Source organism: Dipodomys merriami, unplaced genomic scaffold, assembly GCF_024711535.1.
Source record: "Dipodomys merriami isolate MVZ:Mamm:240054 unplaced genomic scaffold, mDipMer1.0.p SCAF_3, whole genome shotgun sequence".
In the NCBI taxonomy this organism is placed as follows: Eukaryota; Metazoa; Chordata; class Mammalia; order Rodentia; family Heteromyidae; genus Dipodomys; species Dipodomys merriami.
In genome coordinates this window covers 17,410,736-17,432,627 of record NW_027204492.1, presented here as the reverse complement: position 1 = coordinate 17,432,627, position 21,892 = coordinate 17,410,736, and the positions used below count along the sequence as shown (strand labels likewise).

Here is a 21,892-nt window from a genome sequence, read left to right as displayed (position 1 = left end):
CAGCAGCCTGCTGACCTTTTATTTCATTTATCATTAGATCATGGGCCTGAGTGATTCATATCCCCAAATATCAGATTAGCCATTAGTATAGCATAGTTTTAGCTTAGTATGGCAAAATTAGAACAAAACTGTGGCCCATAATTACTGAGCCTCAGAGTAAACAAAATTGTAGACTGCTTAAGTGAAAGAATTTGTGTGTGTGTGTGTGTGTGTGTGTGTGTGTGTGTGTGTGTGTATGTGTGTGTATAGTGCTGGGGATGGAACACAAGATCTAGTACATGAGCTCTATGGCTAGCCCTTATTTTTTATTATTTATTTATTTTCTTAATTATTATTTTATGTGTTCACTTTCCTCTTGTTTGGGTCAAGTAACATGAAAAATATGTTGCTGAGAAATCTTAACACATTTGTCATTTTGCATTTTTCTCATGCAAAAAAAGGTTTACAGAATTTTCAACCTTTCAACAAAGACTGTGTGTTGGTGGTATTTTCCCCCTCTCTCTCATTCACCTATTTAACAACAACAAAAACAAATTTTGGAATAAAAAATCTATAAAGCCCTATGAATTTAAAATTCAAAAGGCTGGAAGAAGTTGGGTTCAAATCAGCCATCAGTGAATGTTTTTCAATTTATTACAGAACAATAGGGTGTCTAGCCAAAGAATAACAGTTGCTTAGGATTATAGAAACAGCTTCCTTAATGAAGTTTTACTAGATTTGAAATCCATATGACACTAGAAGTGTTAGGACATTTCCAAGCATAGGAGTGAATTACTCTACCAGATTTCAGTAGTGCCTGGTAACATAATCCTAGGAGTGAATTTTTTGGCAGGTGGAGGAAATACTTCAAGGACATCTCAAAGCGTCCAGATTTGTCTTTGAAAATGCATTTTTGAGTTGCTCTGTTAGTGCATTTGTAGTCCCCTCTCCCAGATTTCCATTAAGCCATTGGCTTTGGGACATATCACTTTACAGTATGTATATTAAGCTAGGCTTAACTATTTGATGCAGAATAATATAAATACTATAGTAGGGGGTCATGGGGGATGTGCAACACAGACAATCAGATTGGGTGTAAGTTGTTATTAATGAAAGACAACTTGTAGTACTTGGGCCAATAGAGGCTGTAAAGTTAGAATTTCTTCTCCAAACCCTGCCACATCATATTGTGGCTCCCAAGCACTGGGAAAATTTCTGGCATCCCTGCTCTCAATTTGCTTTCCACCTGCCTTAATTTTGTAAGCAGAAGCACAAAAGAATCCACTCGGTAAAGAATGCCCACCTGCTTGTAAGTATGGTGATAGAATATAGAACTTTGACCTCTTGTGGTTGAGGAGACTGTATATTCCATGTGTCTGCCAGCCTCAGAGAAAGAAGCATGCTTTAGGTGTATGCTTTTTAGTACTACTGGTCCCCTTGGGAACAGCAGTTAGCAAACTCCTTAACTAGGTCCTATTTGCTTATCTAGTTTTAGTCAAAAAATTCTTTGAACTTAGAGCTGAGCCTTCCTATGTACTGGTCAGCAAACGGTAAGCTATTGGACTTTATCAAGTTGACACTGGTGACTTAAGCTTAATGATTCTCCCCACAATGTTTTATTAGAAATTACTACTTGTACAATGTCAGGGTTCCATTGTGATATTTCCATACATGTATATAATATACTTTGATCAGATTCTCTTGTCCTCGAAATAACTGAATATGCATGTTAGAAATTTAGCAGCTGAGTTTTGAAGGCCCATTTTTTTGGTTCTATTTTACTTTGTGTGCATATGGTTGCTATGTAGTCCAGGCAAGCCTAGAATTTACCTCCTTCCATGGGTTCCACAGAACTGGGATTACAAGTGTGTACCTTCACACCCAGTTTGAAAGGTTTATTTTGGCTAGGACATAGGACCTGGTGCTTGTCTTTGAGATATAAACACAGTCTTTGATCTCTTTATATCTACCTGTAGGTCTGTCTATGTCTCTATCATCTTTTTTCCCCCTTTTATAATAAGCCCTGTAGATAACAAATTCTTACAAATAGAAATTTCTATGGAGTTCTATTACTGTGTTCAGTGTGATTGGGTGTTTACTATAGGATACAGCTCAGTAAATGCCCTTACTGTCAAATGTGAACATTTAGTAAGAACATGAAATCTAGCCCAGTGCTGTGGTTCATGTCTGTGATCCTAGCTACTTAGGAGGCTGAGATCCGAGGATCACAGTTCCATGTTAGTCTGCAGAGGGAAGTCTGAGATCCTTATCCCCAATTAACCAGCAGAAAGGTGGAAGTAGATATGTGGCTCAAGTGACAGAGTCCTAGCCTTGAGCAAAAAACTAAGGGACTGAGCTTAGACCTTGAATTCAAGCTCCAGCACTGGCTTGCGTGCGCATGCGCACGCACGCACACACACAGACATACACACAGACAAAATAAGCATGAAATCTGCTTATACGTACAGTTGAAAAACCAACTTGGGAGTGATTAACAGGCTTTGTTAGGAGGGAGCCGGTATCAGAGGAGGGGCTTGGATTTGCAAGGGAGATGAAGGAGGATGTACATGTTCAAAGGTTTTCTTTGCATAGATGTAAACAGAACAATGAAATTTGAAGAAATTGTTTTAAGAAGGGGGCAGGATGTAAGGAAGGATAATAGAGGGATTAAAATTGATTGTGACATGGTGTACACATGTTTGGAAATATCACAATGAAAATCCTCCCGTCTGTACAATTAATAAAAACTAAAACAAAGAGAAATGCAACTTGGCCTAAAGTGAATTAAAGTGTCAACATCTTAAATTCCAATAAATGGCAAAATTTGCCTCCAGTTAGTTTTTTTTTTTTTTTGTCACTCATGGGTCTTGAACTCTGGGCCTGAGCTCTTCAGCTCAAGGCAAGTGTTCTACCACTTGAGCCACAGCACCACTTCCAGTTTTCTGGTGGTTAATTGGAGATAAGAGTCTCGTGGACTTTCCTGCCCAGGTTGGCTTTGAACTGCATCCTCAGATCTCAGCCTCCTGAGTATCTAGGACTACAGTCATGAGCCAACTACAGTCATGAGCCACCCGTGCCTGGCTTCCCAGTTAGCATTCTTAAGAGTTTTTCTAAATTTGATACATCTCAGCACTTTTTCTTATTCACAATCCCTTCCCCTCCCCCTCTTCCTGCCCTCCCCCTACTACTCCTCCTCCCCTAAAATCAAACAAACTGAATTTCATATCTCTGGACTATTATATGAGAAATACTCATTCACAATCATGATATTCTGGAGCCAACTTATGATTACATATGTAAATTCCTGCAAGAGAGAGGAAGTTAATTCTGAATCATTAAGGAAATAAACTACTTCCTAAGTGCCCTCTTTGCTCTCTAAAACATTCCCTACACCTTGCAGATTAATATATTAGCATTTACCAACAGGTACCTGTAGGAAAACTCAGAGTTCAGTTCAAACAAAGGATTAGGACTGAAAATAAGAGAAGCAAATATTGAAGGAGTTTGCTAACATCAAACAATGTGAACAAACTCGATTGCTCACCTCATTTACTGGCCTAGTATTCAGATCACTATTCAAAGGCTAAAAGAACACAGAGACAACAGAAAAGGATCTATTGTTCACAAAGACTTGTTATCAATGAGAATATTCAAGAGCATGTGTAGAAATGTTCTCAATCTTTTTTAAAGTTTTAAGTTGTTTTTGTTTTATTTTGTATGCTGGTCCTGGGGTTGAACTCAGAGCCTAGGTTCTGTCTCTTAGCTTTTTCACTCATGGGTGGCATTCTGCTTCTTGAGCTACAGCTCCACTTCTGGCTTTTTGCTGGTTCATTGGAGATTAGTCTCAGATATTTTCCTGTATGAGCTGGGTTTGAATTTAGATCCTCAGATTTTAACATCCTGCTAGCAAGAATTTCAGCGTGAGGGTTTGGGAAAGTGGTTCAGTTGTAGAGCGCTTGCCTTGCATGCCTGAGGCCCTGGGTTCAATTCCTCAGCACCACATAAGCAAAAAGAAAAAACCCGAAAGTGGCGGTGTGGCTCAAGTGGTAGAGTGCTAGCCTTGAGCTGAAGAGCTGAGGGACAGTGCCCAGGCCCAGAGTTCAGGCCCCACGACCGGACCAGGTCCTCTTGAATCACAATCATCAAATCCTTCCAAGTAGCTAGGATTATAAGCGTGAGCCATCACCAGTTGATCTTTTCTTTTTCTCTTTTTCTTACCAATATTTAATCCTGAACTCAGGGTTTGGGCTCTATCCCTGAGCTTTTATGCTCTAGGCTAGTTCTCTACCACTTGAGCTTTTATGCTTAAGGCTAGCACTCTACCATTTGAGCCATAGCTGCACTTCTGGCTTATTGCTAGTTAATTGGAGAAAAGAGTCTCAGGGAGTTTCATGCATAGACTGGCCTTGAATCACAATCCTCAGATTTTAGCCTCCTCAGTAGCTAGGATTACAGGTGTAATCCACCACCTGGCACTTTTTTTTTTGTGCCAGTCCTGGGGCTTGAACTCAGAGCCTGGGCTCCATCCCTGACCTTTTTTGCTCAAGGCTAACCCTCTACCACTTGAGCTACAGCTCCACTTTGGGCTTTTTTGGTGCTTAACTAACGATAAGAGTCTCACTGACTTTCTTGCCCTAGCTAGCTTCTAACCCTTAAATCTCAGCCTTCTGAGTAGGTTGGATTATGGGTGTGAGCCATCAGCAAATGGCATAGTACTTTATTTTTTTTTAAGCTAAGATATATTTGTAATACGAGGGGGTTTATATTGATATTTCCATAATACGCACACCAGGTATTTTTAATAAACTCACTTCAACTATATTCTTACTGCTCTCCTCCTTCTTCCCTCACTTTGGTGGGTTTCATTATGTTTTGTTTTTTGAGAACGGGACCATGTTAATCTAGCCTGGCCTCAAAGTCATCATGTCCTTGCTTTCAATTCTTGAGTTATGGAATTACAGGTATTCACCACCACACTCAGCTTTTACTTTTACTTTTTATTTTTATTTTTGAAGGGGGAGTGTTACTGGGGATTGAACCTAGAGCCTTGTGCATGCTTGACCACTAAGCTACATTTTAAGCTATGTATTTATCACTAGAAAAAATCCTTAGACTCACTAGGGTAATTGATTCCTCTTCAGAGCATAACATTTGTTTGGATGTGAAAAGTTAAGTGTGCTTACCTTACACTTCAGCTTTCTTTGGTGTTTTCTGAGATATTTAGTCTTGTCACCCATTTTTCATCTTTGTGAAAACAGAAGTTTCTATTGATGAAAATGATAAATGACTGGAGGGACAGATGGATGTATGCATAATGTACACACACACAATGTGTTGCACATGAAGTACATTTTCTACTTGTAAACACATTTAATCTATTCCAAAAAACAAAGCTAAGGCTCAACCTTTGCTTGATGAGTCTTTATTTAACTGTACCAATTACAGATATAACATTTTTACAAATATGAAAATATATTGTCAAAAATTGGTGAAAGATGACCCAAAATGCAGAAAGATATGATTTTATGCAGAAAATATGCATAAAAGAAAATTTGTGTAAAAATTATATTTTCAGTAAAAAATGTAGGATTCATGAGTTGCTAAATATTTTTGTTATATGAAAAATATAGTTATATAGAATCGCTCATTGACTGTATTTGCTCTAAGGTAAAAGGTGTACATTTACCTATGTGCAAATGTATAAGAAGGTTATGAGGATTTTACATGCACTTTTATTGTGACACATGTTGCACTTTTATCAAGATTGTTCTTTCTGCCTTTGATATTTGAATTGAATCCAGAGCAGTGCATTCTATACAGGATACAAATCATGGGAAATAATTTTTAGTGGAATTCAATATTAGTATTAAACAGTTTTAGTGAACTAGAATTGATCATTACGTAGGATTACATTTATCAAGATTTCCAATGGGCTGCTTAATTTTTTCCATGGAATAAATAGTCTTATAGGGAATCACTGCATCAAAGAAACTGCCTTTGATAAATACAAATCCATTTAGCCGTTAGTAAGATCAGAGATATTGAGCAGTATACAAATGACTTCTAGTTAACAGAAACTTGCTATCATTATCTACACTCTGATTTAGAAGTGAAATTTGTTATAAGTCCTTCACACTATAGATTCTAAACTGATAGAGAATCGAAGGGACCAAGCATTGAAGTCAGTTTTAGTGACAAACAAAATCTTGCACCCAGAGAGCTGCTTTTTTCTTTTAACTATTTATCTCTTTATGAAAAATGGTGACTGTCACTGAAGATCTTTTTTACTCTGTCACAAGCTTCCCAAAGGGCACATAAAATGAAAACGTGGGATTCAAGTAGTTAAGTAATGAATCAATTTTGAGGTTTTAGCATAGGTGACACCTCCATGGTCGTCTTTTTGGACTGTGATTTCTGGTAATAGCAAGTGGGGGGAAAAACTATCACGCTGGTTGCTATGGATCTTCTATCTGCTGAGGTTCAGGCATCGTTTTTGGGAGTCTGCTGGGTAAACCGTGCTTGGGAAAGGTAGAATTTCATAATATCCAAGGATTACTGCTACCTCATGAGCAACCTGAAAATGTAGGTGAGGGAAAAAATGCTGGACTCTGGAAGAAGAGAAAGACATTATTTCCAAGAAAAGGGCAAAGTAATCCTTTTGCTTTAAAGATTGAGAATTCACTGTATTATTTTAGAATGGGAAATTTCTCTACTTTCTGCAGAGGGGAGAAAAAGCTAACAGAGAAGGAAATTGGGGAGGTAATAGTAATTCATTTCTTTCCTGTTGCTTATGACTTGTGTAATAGAACTGATTTGCATAATTAATTTGTTATGGTGACAGTTAAAAATATAAAGTGTCTTTTTGGGTTAGGAGAAGCTGGTGAAAGCTGAGAAGGCTGAATAGTGACTTAAGCATTCTAGTTTCAGTTGTTTTTCTATTTAACATGTGCAGTTTGGGTGGTATGTAAATTGTTTCTGGACACTTGGAATCCTTTGGGGTAGCCTTTTTCTCCTCCTTGGTAGCTAAAGGAATACTTTTTATTAGCAAGGAAAAATGTCAGAATATCATTGGATTTTATTTGGCTATTTCAGACTGCTTGGGTGGGGGGCGGAGGAAAGGCAAATGAGAAAGGAGATTTGCTTTCAAATGACTGGACTTAATATTATTGTTTCTTTTACAGAAGGTTCTGGCATTAAAGTTCTCCCTCGGGGAATGATTAAAATAGTTCTTTAGAGCATTCCAAGGTTGAGTAACATCTCAGATTTACTTTAAAATAAGTTTGCCTGATGACTTTTTAGCACCAATTTGATTTACGTTTTTGGCTGAGGGAAAATTTCTCAGTAGTAGTAATAGTCTAATTACTTTTTTCAAAGAACATTGATAGATTCTAAATATTGTCTGGTTTCTATTACTGATCTTAACTTTCTACTAGTTTAAAAAGTACAAATGTCTTCATACTTTGAAAAATAAAACACCTCAAAATCCACTGCTTGCTTTCTATCCAGAGATTGCAGCCCACTCCTCACGTTGTAGAATACAAGCAGCTCTGTCTCATTGTCCACCTACATGTCTGGGATCTGACTCAATCTCAATAGCAAGAAGCATTTAAATTTGATTCCTCTAATGTGTGTATTTTTAATGACAGCATGACATGCAATTATAGTATAAGGGGTGATCATGGTTGAATGATAAGGTACAGTGTTAGCCTTAAAAACTTTCTCTGAAAAGATAATATATTCATTGTGAATGAATATTGCTATTTAATATAGCCAAGTGTTTTGCAAGCAGGAGAATGTTTGCTCCCCAGGAAGGTACTAAATCATTGCCTTCTACCAATGAAGATGAAGGATGCTATGTAATATATATATATATATATATATATATATATATATATATATATATACATATTCCACTGTACTATGAAATAATGCCTCCTAAGCATGTCCTCAGCTGAAAAGTAAGAAGAATGCATAGATAACCATTAAGTTGTGACATCCGCATCAGGAATTAGGACCAGGGCATTATTTGTAAAACTAGGATATGCACAATTATTTATACATCAGAGTGATGGGCTACTCATTACAAGCAATTTTTGAATTAAACATAATTCCTTTGCTACCAAGGGAATTAATGTGCAATTTACCTTTTGACTCTGTGTAATTAATTTTCTACTAAGAGATATTAAGGCTATAATGTTTACCTTCTGCTTTGGACAAAAGGATATTTGCTTACAATTTTAGATGTCTAAATTCCCCCTGGTTAATACTTTTGAGTGTCTGTATATATTTTTATTCTTCTTTTTGTTATTATAAAGGTGATATACAGAAGGGTTGCAGTTACATAAGTCAGGTAAAATGTACATTTCTTTTTGGACAGTGTCACTCCTTCCCTCACTTTCTCCCAATTTTTCCCACCCATCTCTGCCCACAAATTATACAGTTCATTTTCAATGTAGTGTCTAGTGAGTACCACTGCTGCAGAGTGTCTTTTTAAAACATAATAATCACCCACCTTCTTTCAATAGTGTTTTTAAAGTGTGGTTAATCTAATGTAGCCTTTCTCAACTGAAGCTTTCTATATGAACTGTAACATTAAGAAAATGGTTTGAGTTCTTCTTTTCTCAATTTTCCTAAGAAAGACATATAACTAAGACTGAAGTTCCATGCAGTTGGGCTAGTTTAGTACATACAATGTGGCCCTCAGGCAACAGTTAGCAAATAGCCAAGGGCTAAATTATCTCTGCAATCTGTGTACTGGCAAACTGAAATACTTTTTACACACTTTTAAAAACTGTATTATTTGTCTTTTATTTTTTGGTACTGGGAATTGAACCCAGGACAGTGAACTTGCAAGGCAAGTACTTTTTGTCACTGAGCTACATCCCAGCCCTTTTTACATACATTTTTTGAAGAATTGAAGAAGAAAAAGAAGTGTTATTGTTAGTAGTAATAGTAGTAGTAGTAGTAGTGATGCTTAGAAACTGTAATATGTGCTTGACCCACACAGCCTAAAATATTTATTATGTGGACCTCTTCAGAAACAGTTTCCCAAATCTATCTTAGGACGTTGAACCCCATCAAGAATTGCTGATTAGACTGGTAGCTGATTAGCTGGTAGCTCATGCCTGTAATCTTAGGTACTTAGGAGGCTGAGATCTGAGGATAGTGGTTCAAAGTCAACCCAGGGAAGGAAAACCATGATACTCTTATTTACAATTAACTACCCAAACAAAAAAACCAGAAGTGGAGCTGTGGCTCAAGTGCTAGAATGCATAGCCTTGAGTGGAAACAGCTAAGGGATGTGCCCAGGCACTGAGTTTAAGCCACAGGACCAGCACACACACACACACACACACACACACACACACACACACACACACACCATGCAGGCATGGACCAGCACACACACACACACACACACACACACACACACACACACACACACACACACATACACACACACACACACACACCCCATGCAGGCATGCACATACCCAGAAGAAAGATAAAGATTTATAGTATTTTTACTGAAGTTAGGGATTTGGTATGACACCTAGGTTAGGGATTTATCAGAAAAGTTTTTCTCTTACTAAGACAACTGCATTATATATTATATAGTAGTACCATTATTATAACGCTGATTTCAAGGAAGGCCCTCACATTATGGTAAATATACAGACATTTTGTTTGCTTTTTAAAAATAAATTTACAATTATTATTATTATTATTAGGGTGATATACAGAGGGATTAATTACCATTTCATAAGTCAGATAATGAATACATTTCTTTTTGGGCAACGTCACCCATTCCTTTACTGTCTCCCAGTTTCCCTGTTGCATTCCTGTCTACAGTTGCATACATAGATCATTTTCCACATAGTGTTTACTGAGTACCATGACTGCATTTTTTCACCCTTTTTCAAAATTAATTTAATGATTAAATTATGTGGAAAGGTATATTGCTAATGATAATGGATAAGTAATTGTATAGATTTGTGTATTAGATATATTTAAATATTTCTCTTATTTTCTACAGAAAGAAAAAAAATGGGTGAATTTCATAAAGGAATAAGGGCAAGCAGGAATGTGCATTAATTGCTTTTATCATTATTTTATGCTAAATGGCCATATCTAGTACAGAAGGATATGAATGGCCAACAATAAGTGTCAGATACAATCACACTTGTTTCATCCTTGCATGGTGTAAGTGTCTTCACCCTACAATTATCATCTCAGGTACCTTGTCAGCAATAAGGAGAATAATAATCAAAAATGCACTTATATTATTAGATCATAGCATAGGAAATAATCAAGCTCTATCAAATGCCACTTAGCTCCTTGATTTAACCAGGGAGGTGCTGTCAGCTGTAAAGCATGTATTGGTAAATCACAAAATTATCAAGGCCAGCAGACATTATTTGTAACTTGGTGCTGATTTCCTTTTTTTCCACGTTTAATCATGAAGTTCTATCAGCAATTTTTCTCAGTAAGTGTCAGGCCTCAACCCTTCTTTTATCGTGTCATTCTGGCCTTTGTCACTAAGTACACTCAAGGCTATGTGCAGACATGATGGAATTACCTGAAGCACAGCATTTATTCTTTCACTCATCTGTTGAAAGCTGTCAGTGACTCCATACTAGCCTGAGTAGAAATCCTGAGGAAAGATGGATCAAGCTAGGCTGCAAAGAGATTGCCAGGAATGTACCCACTGGGTAACTGAGCAAACTTAAAAACTGGGTGTGAAAAATGGCAACAAGGGGAGGCAAAGAAATTAGCCTTGGCCAGAATGGACAAAGAGAGTTGTATTTTTCGCAATGTTTTTTTTTTTAAGTCATTTTGGATTGGGCAGTCAGGATTTCTTTGGTGAATGGTCCTTTCTCTCTAGTTAGGGCTGTAAAATGATAGGGTACAAGTCAGCTCAAGTTGTAGATCACAGACCTTTTTGAGTAGACAATGCTTACAGCATTTTAATTATGTTGAATCAGTCATCAAGCTTACTTTGGAGATAGCAGTTCAAGAACTAATTAAGAAACATTGTGATTTGTGTCTCTCCTAAGATTGCTTGTTTGTCATTGTCCTCCCCTGCTTAACCTCAGCTAGAAATCACTCACTGTAAAATCATAAAAGCCAGATGTTTTACAAGGGACATATCCAGCTCTAAAACCTTATGATTCTTAAAATTCCTAGATAGCATGTGTATGTGCATGTCTGTTTGTCTATGTGCATACATGTGCCTGTCCTGTGACTTGAACTTGGGCCTGCATGCTGTCCCTGAGCTTTTTATTTTTTTAGTTTTTTAAAGGCTAGTGCTCTACCACTAAAGCTCTAGCTTCACTTACAGCTTTAGGGTGGCTGATTGGAGATTAAAGTGTCACAAGCTGTTCTGCCTAGGCTGGGTTTGAGCTGCAGTCCTCTAATCTCAGCCTCCTGAGTAGCTAGGATTACAGGTGCCAGCCATCAGTGCAGGTTGTATAACACTTTTTGAAATTAAAAAAAAAATCCGATTTTATATGTATGCAAATTTGGCGCCAAATCTTGATTATCCTTATTGGGGAATCCTAGTTCTGTGAAATTGATGGCTATATAGACCAGGGCTGTAAATATTGACTGATAAAATGGTTTGTTTTCACACTGGTATATATTGGTCAGATGTGACTAGAAAACATAGAATCAGCTTTATGTTTATGATCATTGTTAACAATGAAATGATTCAATTCCTTGGTAGATAACTCATAATTAAGAAGCATTTCCCCTTTTATTTAGACATTTAATTTGTTAAAAGTTGCAATTGTGCTTTGGAAATATGCACAGGTGGCAGCAATGGCATCAAGATCAATGAGTGTAAAAAGTGGAGCCTGTGTACCTGTAGGGACAGCAATTAGGACATTCAGATTGCTATTGGTTATCATGGCAAGGGGTCTTGGGGAAGGTATGAAAAAGTTCAGGAAATATGAAGCTTCTAGAGAAGATTAATTCACAACAAAAAATAGAAGAGCTTTCTAAATTGTAATACTATGACAATACTTAGGGCTTAAAAAAAGGAATGGAGTCAGTTGCTGGTGGCTCACGCCTGTAAACCATGATCTGAGGATCATGGTTCAAAGCCAGTACAACCAGGTGAGTCCGTGATACCAGATAACCACTAGAAAGTTAGAAGTGGAGCTGTGGCTCAAACTGGTAGAGCACTAGCCTTTAGCACAAGAGTTTAGGGACAGCACTCAGGCCCTGAGTTCAAGCCTCAAGATCGATCGATTTGGGGAGAGGGGGAGAAGAATGGTATCTCAATTCAAAACAAAGGAAATAAAATTTAAAAAAAAGAAGAAGAAGAAAATGACAACAATAAAAAAAAAACAAAAAAACCAAAGGAAATAATAATTTTAAGTATCATCATTGAGGGTGAGATACTCCAACAAGCTCTCTAGTATCTCATACAAGTTTAAGGTATCCATTGCAGAGCTACCTTTTATGCTCATTTGTAGTAGTTCTTCTTAGCTTAGCTTTTCAGAAATAACAACACACATTCCTTTAACCCTACACATGCATGTGCACACATAAATAACACATGCTGATGACATTCCTAATGGTGGGGAAATGAAAGGAGTTTATCACATTAGAGACCATTCTTTTATAATCTCTTCTCAGCTCCATTCTTCCTGCCAGGATTATTAAAATAATTTGCTATTGATGCCAACATGCCATCAAGTATCACTTTCTTGTGATCAGAGGATGCTAAAGCCAGCAGGGCCCAAGAGATCATTTTCCTTAGTCCTAAAATTCCATTGGCTAACTCCTCAGAAATATTATTTGATTAAATTCGTTCAGAGTCTAGATTTGATTAAGGAGGGAAATGTTGGAGGGAAATTATTCTGCAGCCATTTTCTCATGAAGAATAAAAAGGTAAGTCTGTGTAAAATTCCACTTTTTCAATCAGTGTTAATTTTCTAAAAGGACTCATGGTGTTAATAATTTAGTGCTGTGCTTACCAGCTTCAGACCTATTGATTTTAATTGGACTTCTGCATCTAAAAGCAGATAGGCAGTGAGCAGATCAATTTTGTTTTAATCCAATGCATTTTAATAAGCGTGCTAAAGATTCACCATAACATTATCCGTTTTAGTTCGATATTTGCTATAATGGGTTGCTGCCTTAGATTCTCACCAAAGGTGCTTATTTCTAAGAGTACTAGAGTGGCATCCTTTTATCTTACCTCTAATATGGATAGCATAAATGAGGCTCTCACTGTCTATCATTTTAAAGTGCTCTGTGTGGGTTTGATTAAATAATAGCCTGAATAAATTAGGGTACCTGTTTCACCACTTATATATTAATAGAGTCTTTGTCTTCCTTTCATTGTATGGCCTTTTTCCCCCTTTCTGAATGAATATTTTATAGTGAGGGCTTATTCTCAATCCCAGGACATATTTATGTAACATCCTGTCTAGTCAGTAATAATCCCTCTAATTTTAACACTAATGCTCATGGTTAAATCTGACCCATTTTTGAATTGTGTGTTTCTATATGGTGTTTGATTCAACTAAATTAAAAGAAGTGGACCTGTTAGTGATAATGCACATTTGGCTCTTGGAGGCTTCTAATCTCAACATTCAAATATGAAATTTAAGACTGCCTCAGGACATTCAATAGTTATATGCTCTAGTTAATTGTGATTACAGATATACATCCAGTCACATTTGTATACCCTACTGATGGGCATCCTTGTGTATGTGGCTACTGTCAGGTTTCTTTGTGTGTATCTTTATATTATCTCAAAATCTGCTGTTTCTGAACTAAAATTATATCCATTTTGGGAAGCTTTTATTATGTTAATTGCATAGGAGAATAGGGATTGACTTAAAAATGTCTTACCTAGTTTAACATCTTTCAGTTTATTGACTATAATCTCCCTAGCACCAAAAGTCAAAAAATGGTAAATGAAAGATAATTTCAGGCCAAAGACTTCATTCTAGGTGGTTCCTCAGCTAAATACCCAGTGAATATCCAAGGTCTACAATGGATAAAATACGTACTGTGAGGGTCCCTAGTGCTGAGTAACAGAGTTTTGCCTAATGAATTTAATGTTGAAAATAGAAAGGTCATAGCAATGAAGGCTATTGCAAGCTTAATCAAAAGTGTGCTGTAATGGAGGCATAAAGAACAATGTGTGAGAGGGCAGAGAAAGAAGCAATGTATTTCTCTAGTGGATTAAGAAGGTTTTGTTATGTTGTTTTAATTAAAGATACAGGGATATCTAGAGATGGAAGAGAGGCAGGATATAATCCATTGAGAAAATTGCATGAGTCAAAGCTCAGAAATGAGGAAAAGGAGTCATTCCCTAATAGAGCATTTGTTTGGATGTCCAAGCTACTACCTACTGAAGCACTGGACTTGAGTGTGTCTTCGGACAGTCTGCTTTGTTGGGTATTTGCGTTCTATTTATGTTTTAAATATAACGATGCTACCTTCTGAATATTTAGCTTTCTAAATGAATTTACATCACAAAGCAGAGAAAGAATAAACAGACTCTTAGATCCTGTCTCTGTTGAATTCCTGGCCATCATTCAACTCTCTTAGGAATCATTACTCGTTCTAGGACATGGTCACAATGAGACACATGTGGACAGTGACTCATTCTGCTGGGCTTTTAGCTTAGTTTCATGACTTTACCAGAGTTGGGACATGCATGTGGCCTACTAGTGATTCTGATTTTTTCCCTGCCTAATGGGTTATTAAATACTCTTCATTTCAGCCACTGTGTACTGTTGTCAAATTGACTCTGTGGTCCAAGTTATTTCATCCATTAGCTTGTTTCAAAAACAAGGTTGATAAGACTAAGAGACAAAGGGAGGAGAACATAGGCACTTGGCTTCTAATACTTCAGAGTCACACAGGCTCAAAACAGTAAGGAGTTGAGAGCTCATCGAGGCCACCACTTTCTCTAATGAGACAGATGGTGAAGCTGACATTTAATCGTGTATTTCTTGTAATTTCCAGGCTAAGCAAAATTAAGCCAATTTTGCCTGACCTCTCTGCTCTCTTTACCTCTATAGTACTTATGAGAAACCAGACCTCTTTTTTTTGCTTTGGAATGGCTGGAAGGTCAGGGAGAAATAAGCTAAATGATGGAATGGAATTTACATCCAGCATTTATTGTGATGATAGCCTTGAGTTTTGGTTTATTGAGAGAAGAACGTGATTGTTTGCAGGATGTTTTCTTCCCCTTACCCATGGATATAATTAAAGGTTTAAGGGAACTTTAGATCCTAGAATTAGTAAAAAAAAAAAAAAAAGATAAAATTAGTTATTTCCTTTCATTTAAGATATCTTAGGCCCAGGATGATTTACCTGGCCAAACAAAATAATCTGAAATTTCTACCCTCAATTAAAATAACAGAAGTACAAGGACCTCCATATTTGGGAAATTTAGTTAACAAAAGTGCTGCCTCTTATGAGTTTGGTTTTTTTTTTTTTCTTAAGGATAGATATGGTTAAATTTTTCTCATTCCTTTTATATTTTATCTTACTTTAGATAAAAAGCAGTATGTGGTAAAAAATGACAATAGAATCAAAAGAAATGTCTCATTCCTTGTTACAGCACTGTGAATTGAACTGTCTTACAAACATATGTAGAGAACTTCATTCCTCACCACCCAGAATGTGTTCTGCATGCTTCATTGTTCCTTCCCTGTGATCAGAGCCTGCGGAAAGAGAAAAACTGCAAGTTAGGAGGCTCTTCTCCTATCTTCTCTTGAGTAGGAGGAATTAAGATGAAGGAATATTATCAATTATTCTTTTGTTCTTAAAGATAAAGTACAGTCACAATTGCTAATCAGAAGACACTCCTCACAGTGCTGTTATTCATGCAGTGATGTCAAAACCTTTTGTAATGATTTTAACGAAGTTATCCTTTACCAAAATATTTGCATTCTAAGTATTTGTGTTAATGAGATGCACTTAAAAAGAGATAATAGAAGGAAGATGAAAAAGCACTTATAAGTTTAATTTTATTTCTGCTTTATGAGCACATTTTTCTTGGTGCTATGTCCAATATTACTTAAAGTTTAAATGGTTGCCTTAAGAGTGCTGAACAGTATTGTGTGGGATCTTTGAGTTTTTGCTTTGCCACAGAAATACAGAGTTGCAGTGCTGACCTCATCCATCTCAAAACTGCCTTTTAAGTGCGTGGGTAATGAAAGGGACTCAACTGTGAGCTGATAAAATGCTTTCTGAAGACCATAAGGAAGACAGATTTGTTGTAATGGCATTTTGAACTACATTTCATTTATCTCATGATATATACACGCATGAAATCTCACAATTTGACTGCAATTTTATGTCCCACAGGCAAGTTATAATTACCTCTGAGAGAGACATAAAAATACAATCATATTATAAAAATAAACAAAAAACTTTTCTTTATACGTTTAGTTTAATGTAGTGAGTTCTTATAAACCTGGAAATACAAATTTGAGTGACTGACCACCTAAAGGAATCTGACCTCAAGCCAAGATTCTTTGTTTAATTTGAAACACATACAGACATACTTAATTTTTATCTTAGTTCTTATTCTGTCATCCATGAAATATAGTGAAGCTAAGTATTTTCCTTCAGAACTATAAATCACAGAGGTCTCGTAAGGATTCTATAAAAATCTTATCAGATACTTGTAATATGAGCCTGAGGTTGTGCTAAGTAGAGAAATACTCTACTAACAGCACTTTCTTCAAGAATTTAGAAGAATTTATGGGCATTTGTTTTATCTTCTTCATTAATATAATAATCTGAACATTCATATGGTCATTTCAACAATTCTCGACCTACAGAAATGATCTAACACAGACTTAACAATTGACAGCAAATATTAGTTTTTTTTTAATTTTGGGGGCACATCCATTGATTCTATTTTATGAATGGAAGTGGAAACCATACTATTAAAGGGTTACTGAAGTCAACAATAAATCACTGATGTAGCTGGAATTGGAGCTGCTGGCATGCTGACATGGGATCCTATGGGAATCATGATATGGAATACCATTGCTACTCTGCCTCCCACACTCTAGGGGACTGGCCCATTCCAGCTTTTTTACTGGCATGGAAAAAAATGGCCCAAGTATAGTGTCCTTGACAGAAAGCCAAGATTATTTACAGGGGCTGGGAAGGTGGCTCAGTGGTAGAGCGCTTGCCTTGCATGCTCAAGGCCCTGGGTTCGATTCCTCAGCACCACATAAGCAAAAAGAAAAAGCCGGAAGTGGCGCTGTGGCTCAAGTGGTAGAGCGCTAGCCTTGAGCTGAATTGCTGAGGGACAGTGCCCAGACCCAGAGTTCAGGCCCCACGACCAGACCAAAAAAAAAAAATTATTTACAGATCACTTTTATTTAAGATTCTAATATGAGATGTGTGGCTGTTGTGCATATGTATAGGTATCAGTCAATTGCATGATGGTTCAAAATGATGATATATTATTTGGACCAACTTTTCTCTGACATCCAATTGCCCCCAGCTCTGGCATCTATGAGATGAACTTTTCAAAATGTCACATATGAATGAGATCATGCAGTATGTATCGTTATATCCTTTAACTTCACTTAATTTAACTTCCTGCCAGTTTCTCCATGCTGAAACAAATGATTGGTTAAGGGACGGAAAATTTCAGTTGCATAAGAGGAAGAGGTTCAAAAGATTTGTTTTACAACATGGTGACTATAGTTAATAACAGTATATTTTAATATTAAAAAATGATGAATCAATGTTAAATATTCTACCACAATAATAAGGCAATGTGTGTTCTGTAAGAAGCATATATACTTCAAAACAGGGATAAACCTGATGAAAATGTGCAACAGTTTTCAAATTCTAGGAAGTTCAATTTTTTAACTTCTATAAACATTAGGATAAACAAAGTACACATTTTATAATTGTGTTATTTGCTTATAATGGAAATAGCTTTTGTTTTAAAGCAAAAGAGAGGTGCTTAAGTTACAAGTAGATCTAAGCTATACAAAAGGAATTTTAGACAAGAAAAATCAAGAAATTTGGGTTCAAGTTGGAGCTTTGCCACTAGTTAACTAGTTAACTAACTTGAACAATTTATTCTATTTATTTATTTGTGGTGCTGGGGATCAAACTCAAGGCCTTATGCATTCTAAACAAGAGCTTTGCTGCTGAGCTATATGCCCTCCTTCTCTGTGCTATAGTCTTCTCTACAAGAGAAAATTGAATTTGAGTAGAATTTTTGCTTAGTTCCTGTTCGTCTCAAATATTCTCCGATTCATTTTTTTTTGGTGCTGGTCTAGGTGCTTGAACTCAGGGCCTAAGCACTGTCCCTGAGCTTTTTTGTTCAAAGTTAGCACTTTCCCACTTAAGTCCACCTCACTTTTGGCTTTTCGGTGGTTAATTGGAGAGAAGAGTCTCACAGACTTTCCTGCTCAGTCTGGCTTCAAACCACAATCCTCAGATCTCAGACCCCCTGAGTAGCTAGGACTACAGGTGTGAGCCACTGGGGCCTAGCTATACTGTATTTCCTTCTTCTTCTTTTTTTTTTTTTTTTTTTTTTTTTGGTCTGGTCGGTCGTGGGGCCTGAACTCTGGGCCTGGGCGCTGTCCCTCAGCTCTTCAGCTTAAGGCTAGCGCTCTACCACTTGAGCCACAGCGCCACTTCCGGCTTTTTTTCTTTTTGCTTATGTGGTGCTGGGGAATCGAACCCAGGGCCTCAGGCATGCAAGGCAAGCGCTCTACCACTGAGCCACCTTCCCAGACCCTGTATTTCCTTCTTTTACTTATGCACTTGTACATCCTGCTTGATCCCAGTCTCCCGATAAGCTAGAATATGTCACATTTGATGGGCTGATTCAACATCTTTCCTCCTGTGACTAGCAACGTACATGGTGTGCAGGTGTGTCTTTTATATGGTTACCTAATTCCCTTCAGGTATATACACAGGAGTGGGTTACCTGGATCATACAGTAGTTCTATTTTTAGGTTCTTGAGGCACTTCTATACTGATTTCCATAGTGGCTGAACTAATTTACATTCCCACAAACACTGTAGGAGAATTCGCTTTTCTCTACACCGTAGGCAACATTTAAAAAAATAATAATGGCCATTATCTAACTGGGGTTAGATACTTGATTATGGTGGTTTCCCCCATTTCCTGGAGTTCATTTTAATAAATATTATTTTATATGATTACAGGCACATAAGCATTGCCCCTAAGAGTATCTGATTATAGTTTTTGACTTGTGTTTTCCTAAAGGCCAATGATATAATAATACTGAGAGTTTTTTCATAAACCTGTCAGCCATTTGTATTTCTTCTTTTTAGGAGTGTCTATATTCATACCCACTGCCTATTTCTAATTGAATTACTTGGTTTATGTTGTTGAGTTTTCAAGTTCCTTATATATACTGGATATTAATCCTTTGGTCTGCTGAATGGTTGCAAGTATTTTGTATTTGTTTCATTTTGCTTTTGTTTCCTCTGCTTTTATTTAAAGTATGCTCTGTCTCTCTCTCTCTGTCTCTCTTCCCCTCTGTCTCTCTCTCCCTCCTCTCTCTCCTGGTCCCACAGTCTTACTATGTAGTTCTTGAACTTGTAATATTCCTGCCTCAGCCTCCTTAATGCTGGTATGTGGCTCCATGCCCAGGCAGGTGAAAGTTCTTAATAAAGGCATACAATCTTACTTCAGCTATTGATGAGAACATTACACACAGAAAAGATCCCAATTTTAGAAAAAAATGTTTGAATCTTTGAGTATTTTGTGGGCAGATTCTAGCTGCATTTATAGTACCAAATAAACCATTGTTCAATTGAAAACCTGTATCCTGAGTCTATCCCAGTGCTCAGATGTACTGTTTTTAACATCTAAACTTTTGGGTTGATGGAAGACCAGAAGAGCAGCTGGTCTTAAGACATTGTCTCTGTCAGGGAAAAATATCCCTCTGGATTTCCAGACTATTCTCAACAGTTCAGTCTGTCTCAACCTTAAAATGGATGGCGTATATAAAGATCTAACTTACTGGGCTGGGAAGGTGGCTCAGTGGTAGAGTGCTTGCCTTGCATGCCTGAGGCCCTGGGTTCAATTCCTTAGCACCACATAAGCAAAAAGAAAAAAACCGGAAGTGGCGCTATGGCTCAAGTGGTAGAGCGCTAGCCTTGAGCTGAAGAGCTGTGGGACAGCGCCCAGGCCCAGAGTTCAGGCCCCCTGACGGGACCCAAAAAAAAAAAAAAAAAAAAAAAGATCTAACTTACTCCATTAAATAATGGTGATTATTCACACATTTCTCTCTCCATCAGATTCCAGATTGTTAGAATGGTTATTTAAAGCATAAGTAAGGTACCTGACATATCTTAGAGACAGAGAAGAAGAGTTTAAAGGTACTAGTGGAAGCATATTTGAATTTTTCAATATTTCACCTTAGCCCAAGCAATGTGTTCTTTCATTAATGCCACATTTGCATTAATGTACAAACTGTGTATAATCAGCTGTTTTATTTTTAAAGAAGTGCCCAAGCCTTTGGCAGGCCCCACCAACATTTGCTCCATGGGATTGTTTGGGCAGCAGGAACAGCTAAGCCTCCTTAGTGTGGGTGGTCCAATAGAATACAGACTAGCTGGCTTTTCAGGATCATAATTGTTCTCACAAAGCAAATGTAGGGAGTCAAAGGAATTTGTATGCTGAAAAAAACAACAACAAAGAATACATGTTTAAGCAGATGAGAATGTGAATTAATGTGATCATGGTACGTTGAATATGCATAAATCAAATGATCACATGATTCTTCATAAGTATATACAACTGAAAATAAGAATGAACTGAAAATCTGTGGAAATGTTGTCCTAAGTGATTGATTTTCTTGCCTTAAAAATGTTTTTGATTCAAACCATGTTCTTTCTCTCTTCCTTCTTCCCTCAGAATAATATAGCTGATCCTGAAGAACTGTTCACAAAATTAGAACGCATTGGGAAAGGTTCATTTGGAGAAGTTTTCAAAGGCATTGATAATCGTACTCAGCAAGTGGTTGCCATTAAAATCATAGACCTTGAGGAAGCCGAGGATGAAATAGAAGACATTCAGCAAGAAATAACAGTTCTGAGCCAGTGTGACAGTTCCTATGTAACAAAATACTATGGATCATATTTAAAGGTAATATATGTACTGTATTATCGAAATCATAAGGCATTTTCATTGTGCTTTTTTCTAGCTTTTTGAGAGGTGATGTCTTAAAAGAGGATTTGGTGGTCTTTGACCTCTAGGTAGATTCTAGCTGCATTTATAGTACCAAATAAACCATTGTTCAATTGGACACCTTTATCCTGAGTTGATCTCAATGCTCCGATGTACTGTTTTTAACATCTAAACTTTTGGGTTGATAGGAGACCAGAAGTGCAGGTGGTCTTAAGACATCGTCTCTGTCAGGGAAAAATGTCCCTCTGGATTTCCAGACTATTCTCAACAGTTCAGTCTGTCTCAACCTTAAAATGGATGGCATATATAAGGATCTAACTTACTCCATTGAATAATGGTGATTATTCACACATTTCTTTCTCCATCAGGGTGTGGAGTCCTTGATGGTAGGAGACTTAACCAGTCTTAATATTCATATTACTTAGTATATAATATGGCAGATATTTAGCACATGATAAGTACAACTGATCCACACCATCCTCAGGAGAATGGTTCCATCCCCCCTTCTTCAAATCTGCAAAACCACTGAATGAACACATATATTATATAAAATGACATAATATTTGCATCTGTAGGTTACTTACTGTAAGTAATAAAGTTTAAATGCTATGATATAGTGGTTATACTTTGTAGTATAGGGAATAATGGCAAGAAAATTGTACAGTTTAACACACATGGAATTCTTGTGAAGTATTTTTTGACCTATCATTGTGTCTATAGTTGTAGAATCCAC

The 21,892-nt window shown here is 37.0% G+C and overlaps 1 protein-coding gene across 1 annotated transcript in view; it reads left to right on the top strand.

The window, feature by feature from the left end:
- The window catches only part of Stk26 (serine/threonine kinase 26), a 67,118-nt gene that overhangs the window by 24,287 nt on the left and 20,939 nt on the right, over window positions 1-21,892 (top strand). The window contains exon 4 of the mRNA XM_070039719.1: window positions 20,887-21,117. Coding sequence (XP_069895820.1) covers window positions 20,887-21,117 — 231 coding nt within the window. The remainder of the gene's footprint in view (window positions 1-20,886; window positions 21,118-21,892) is intronic.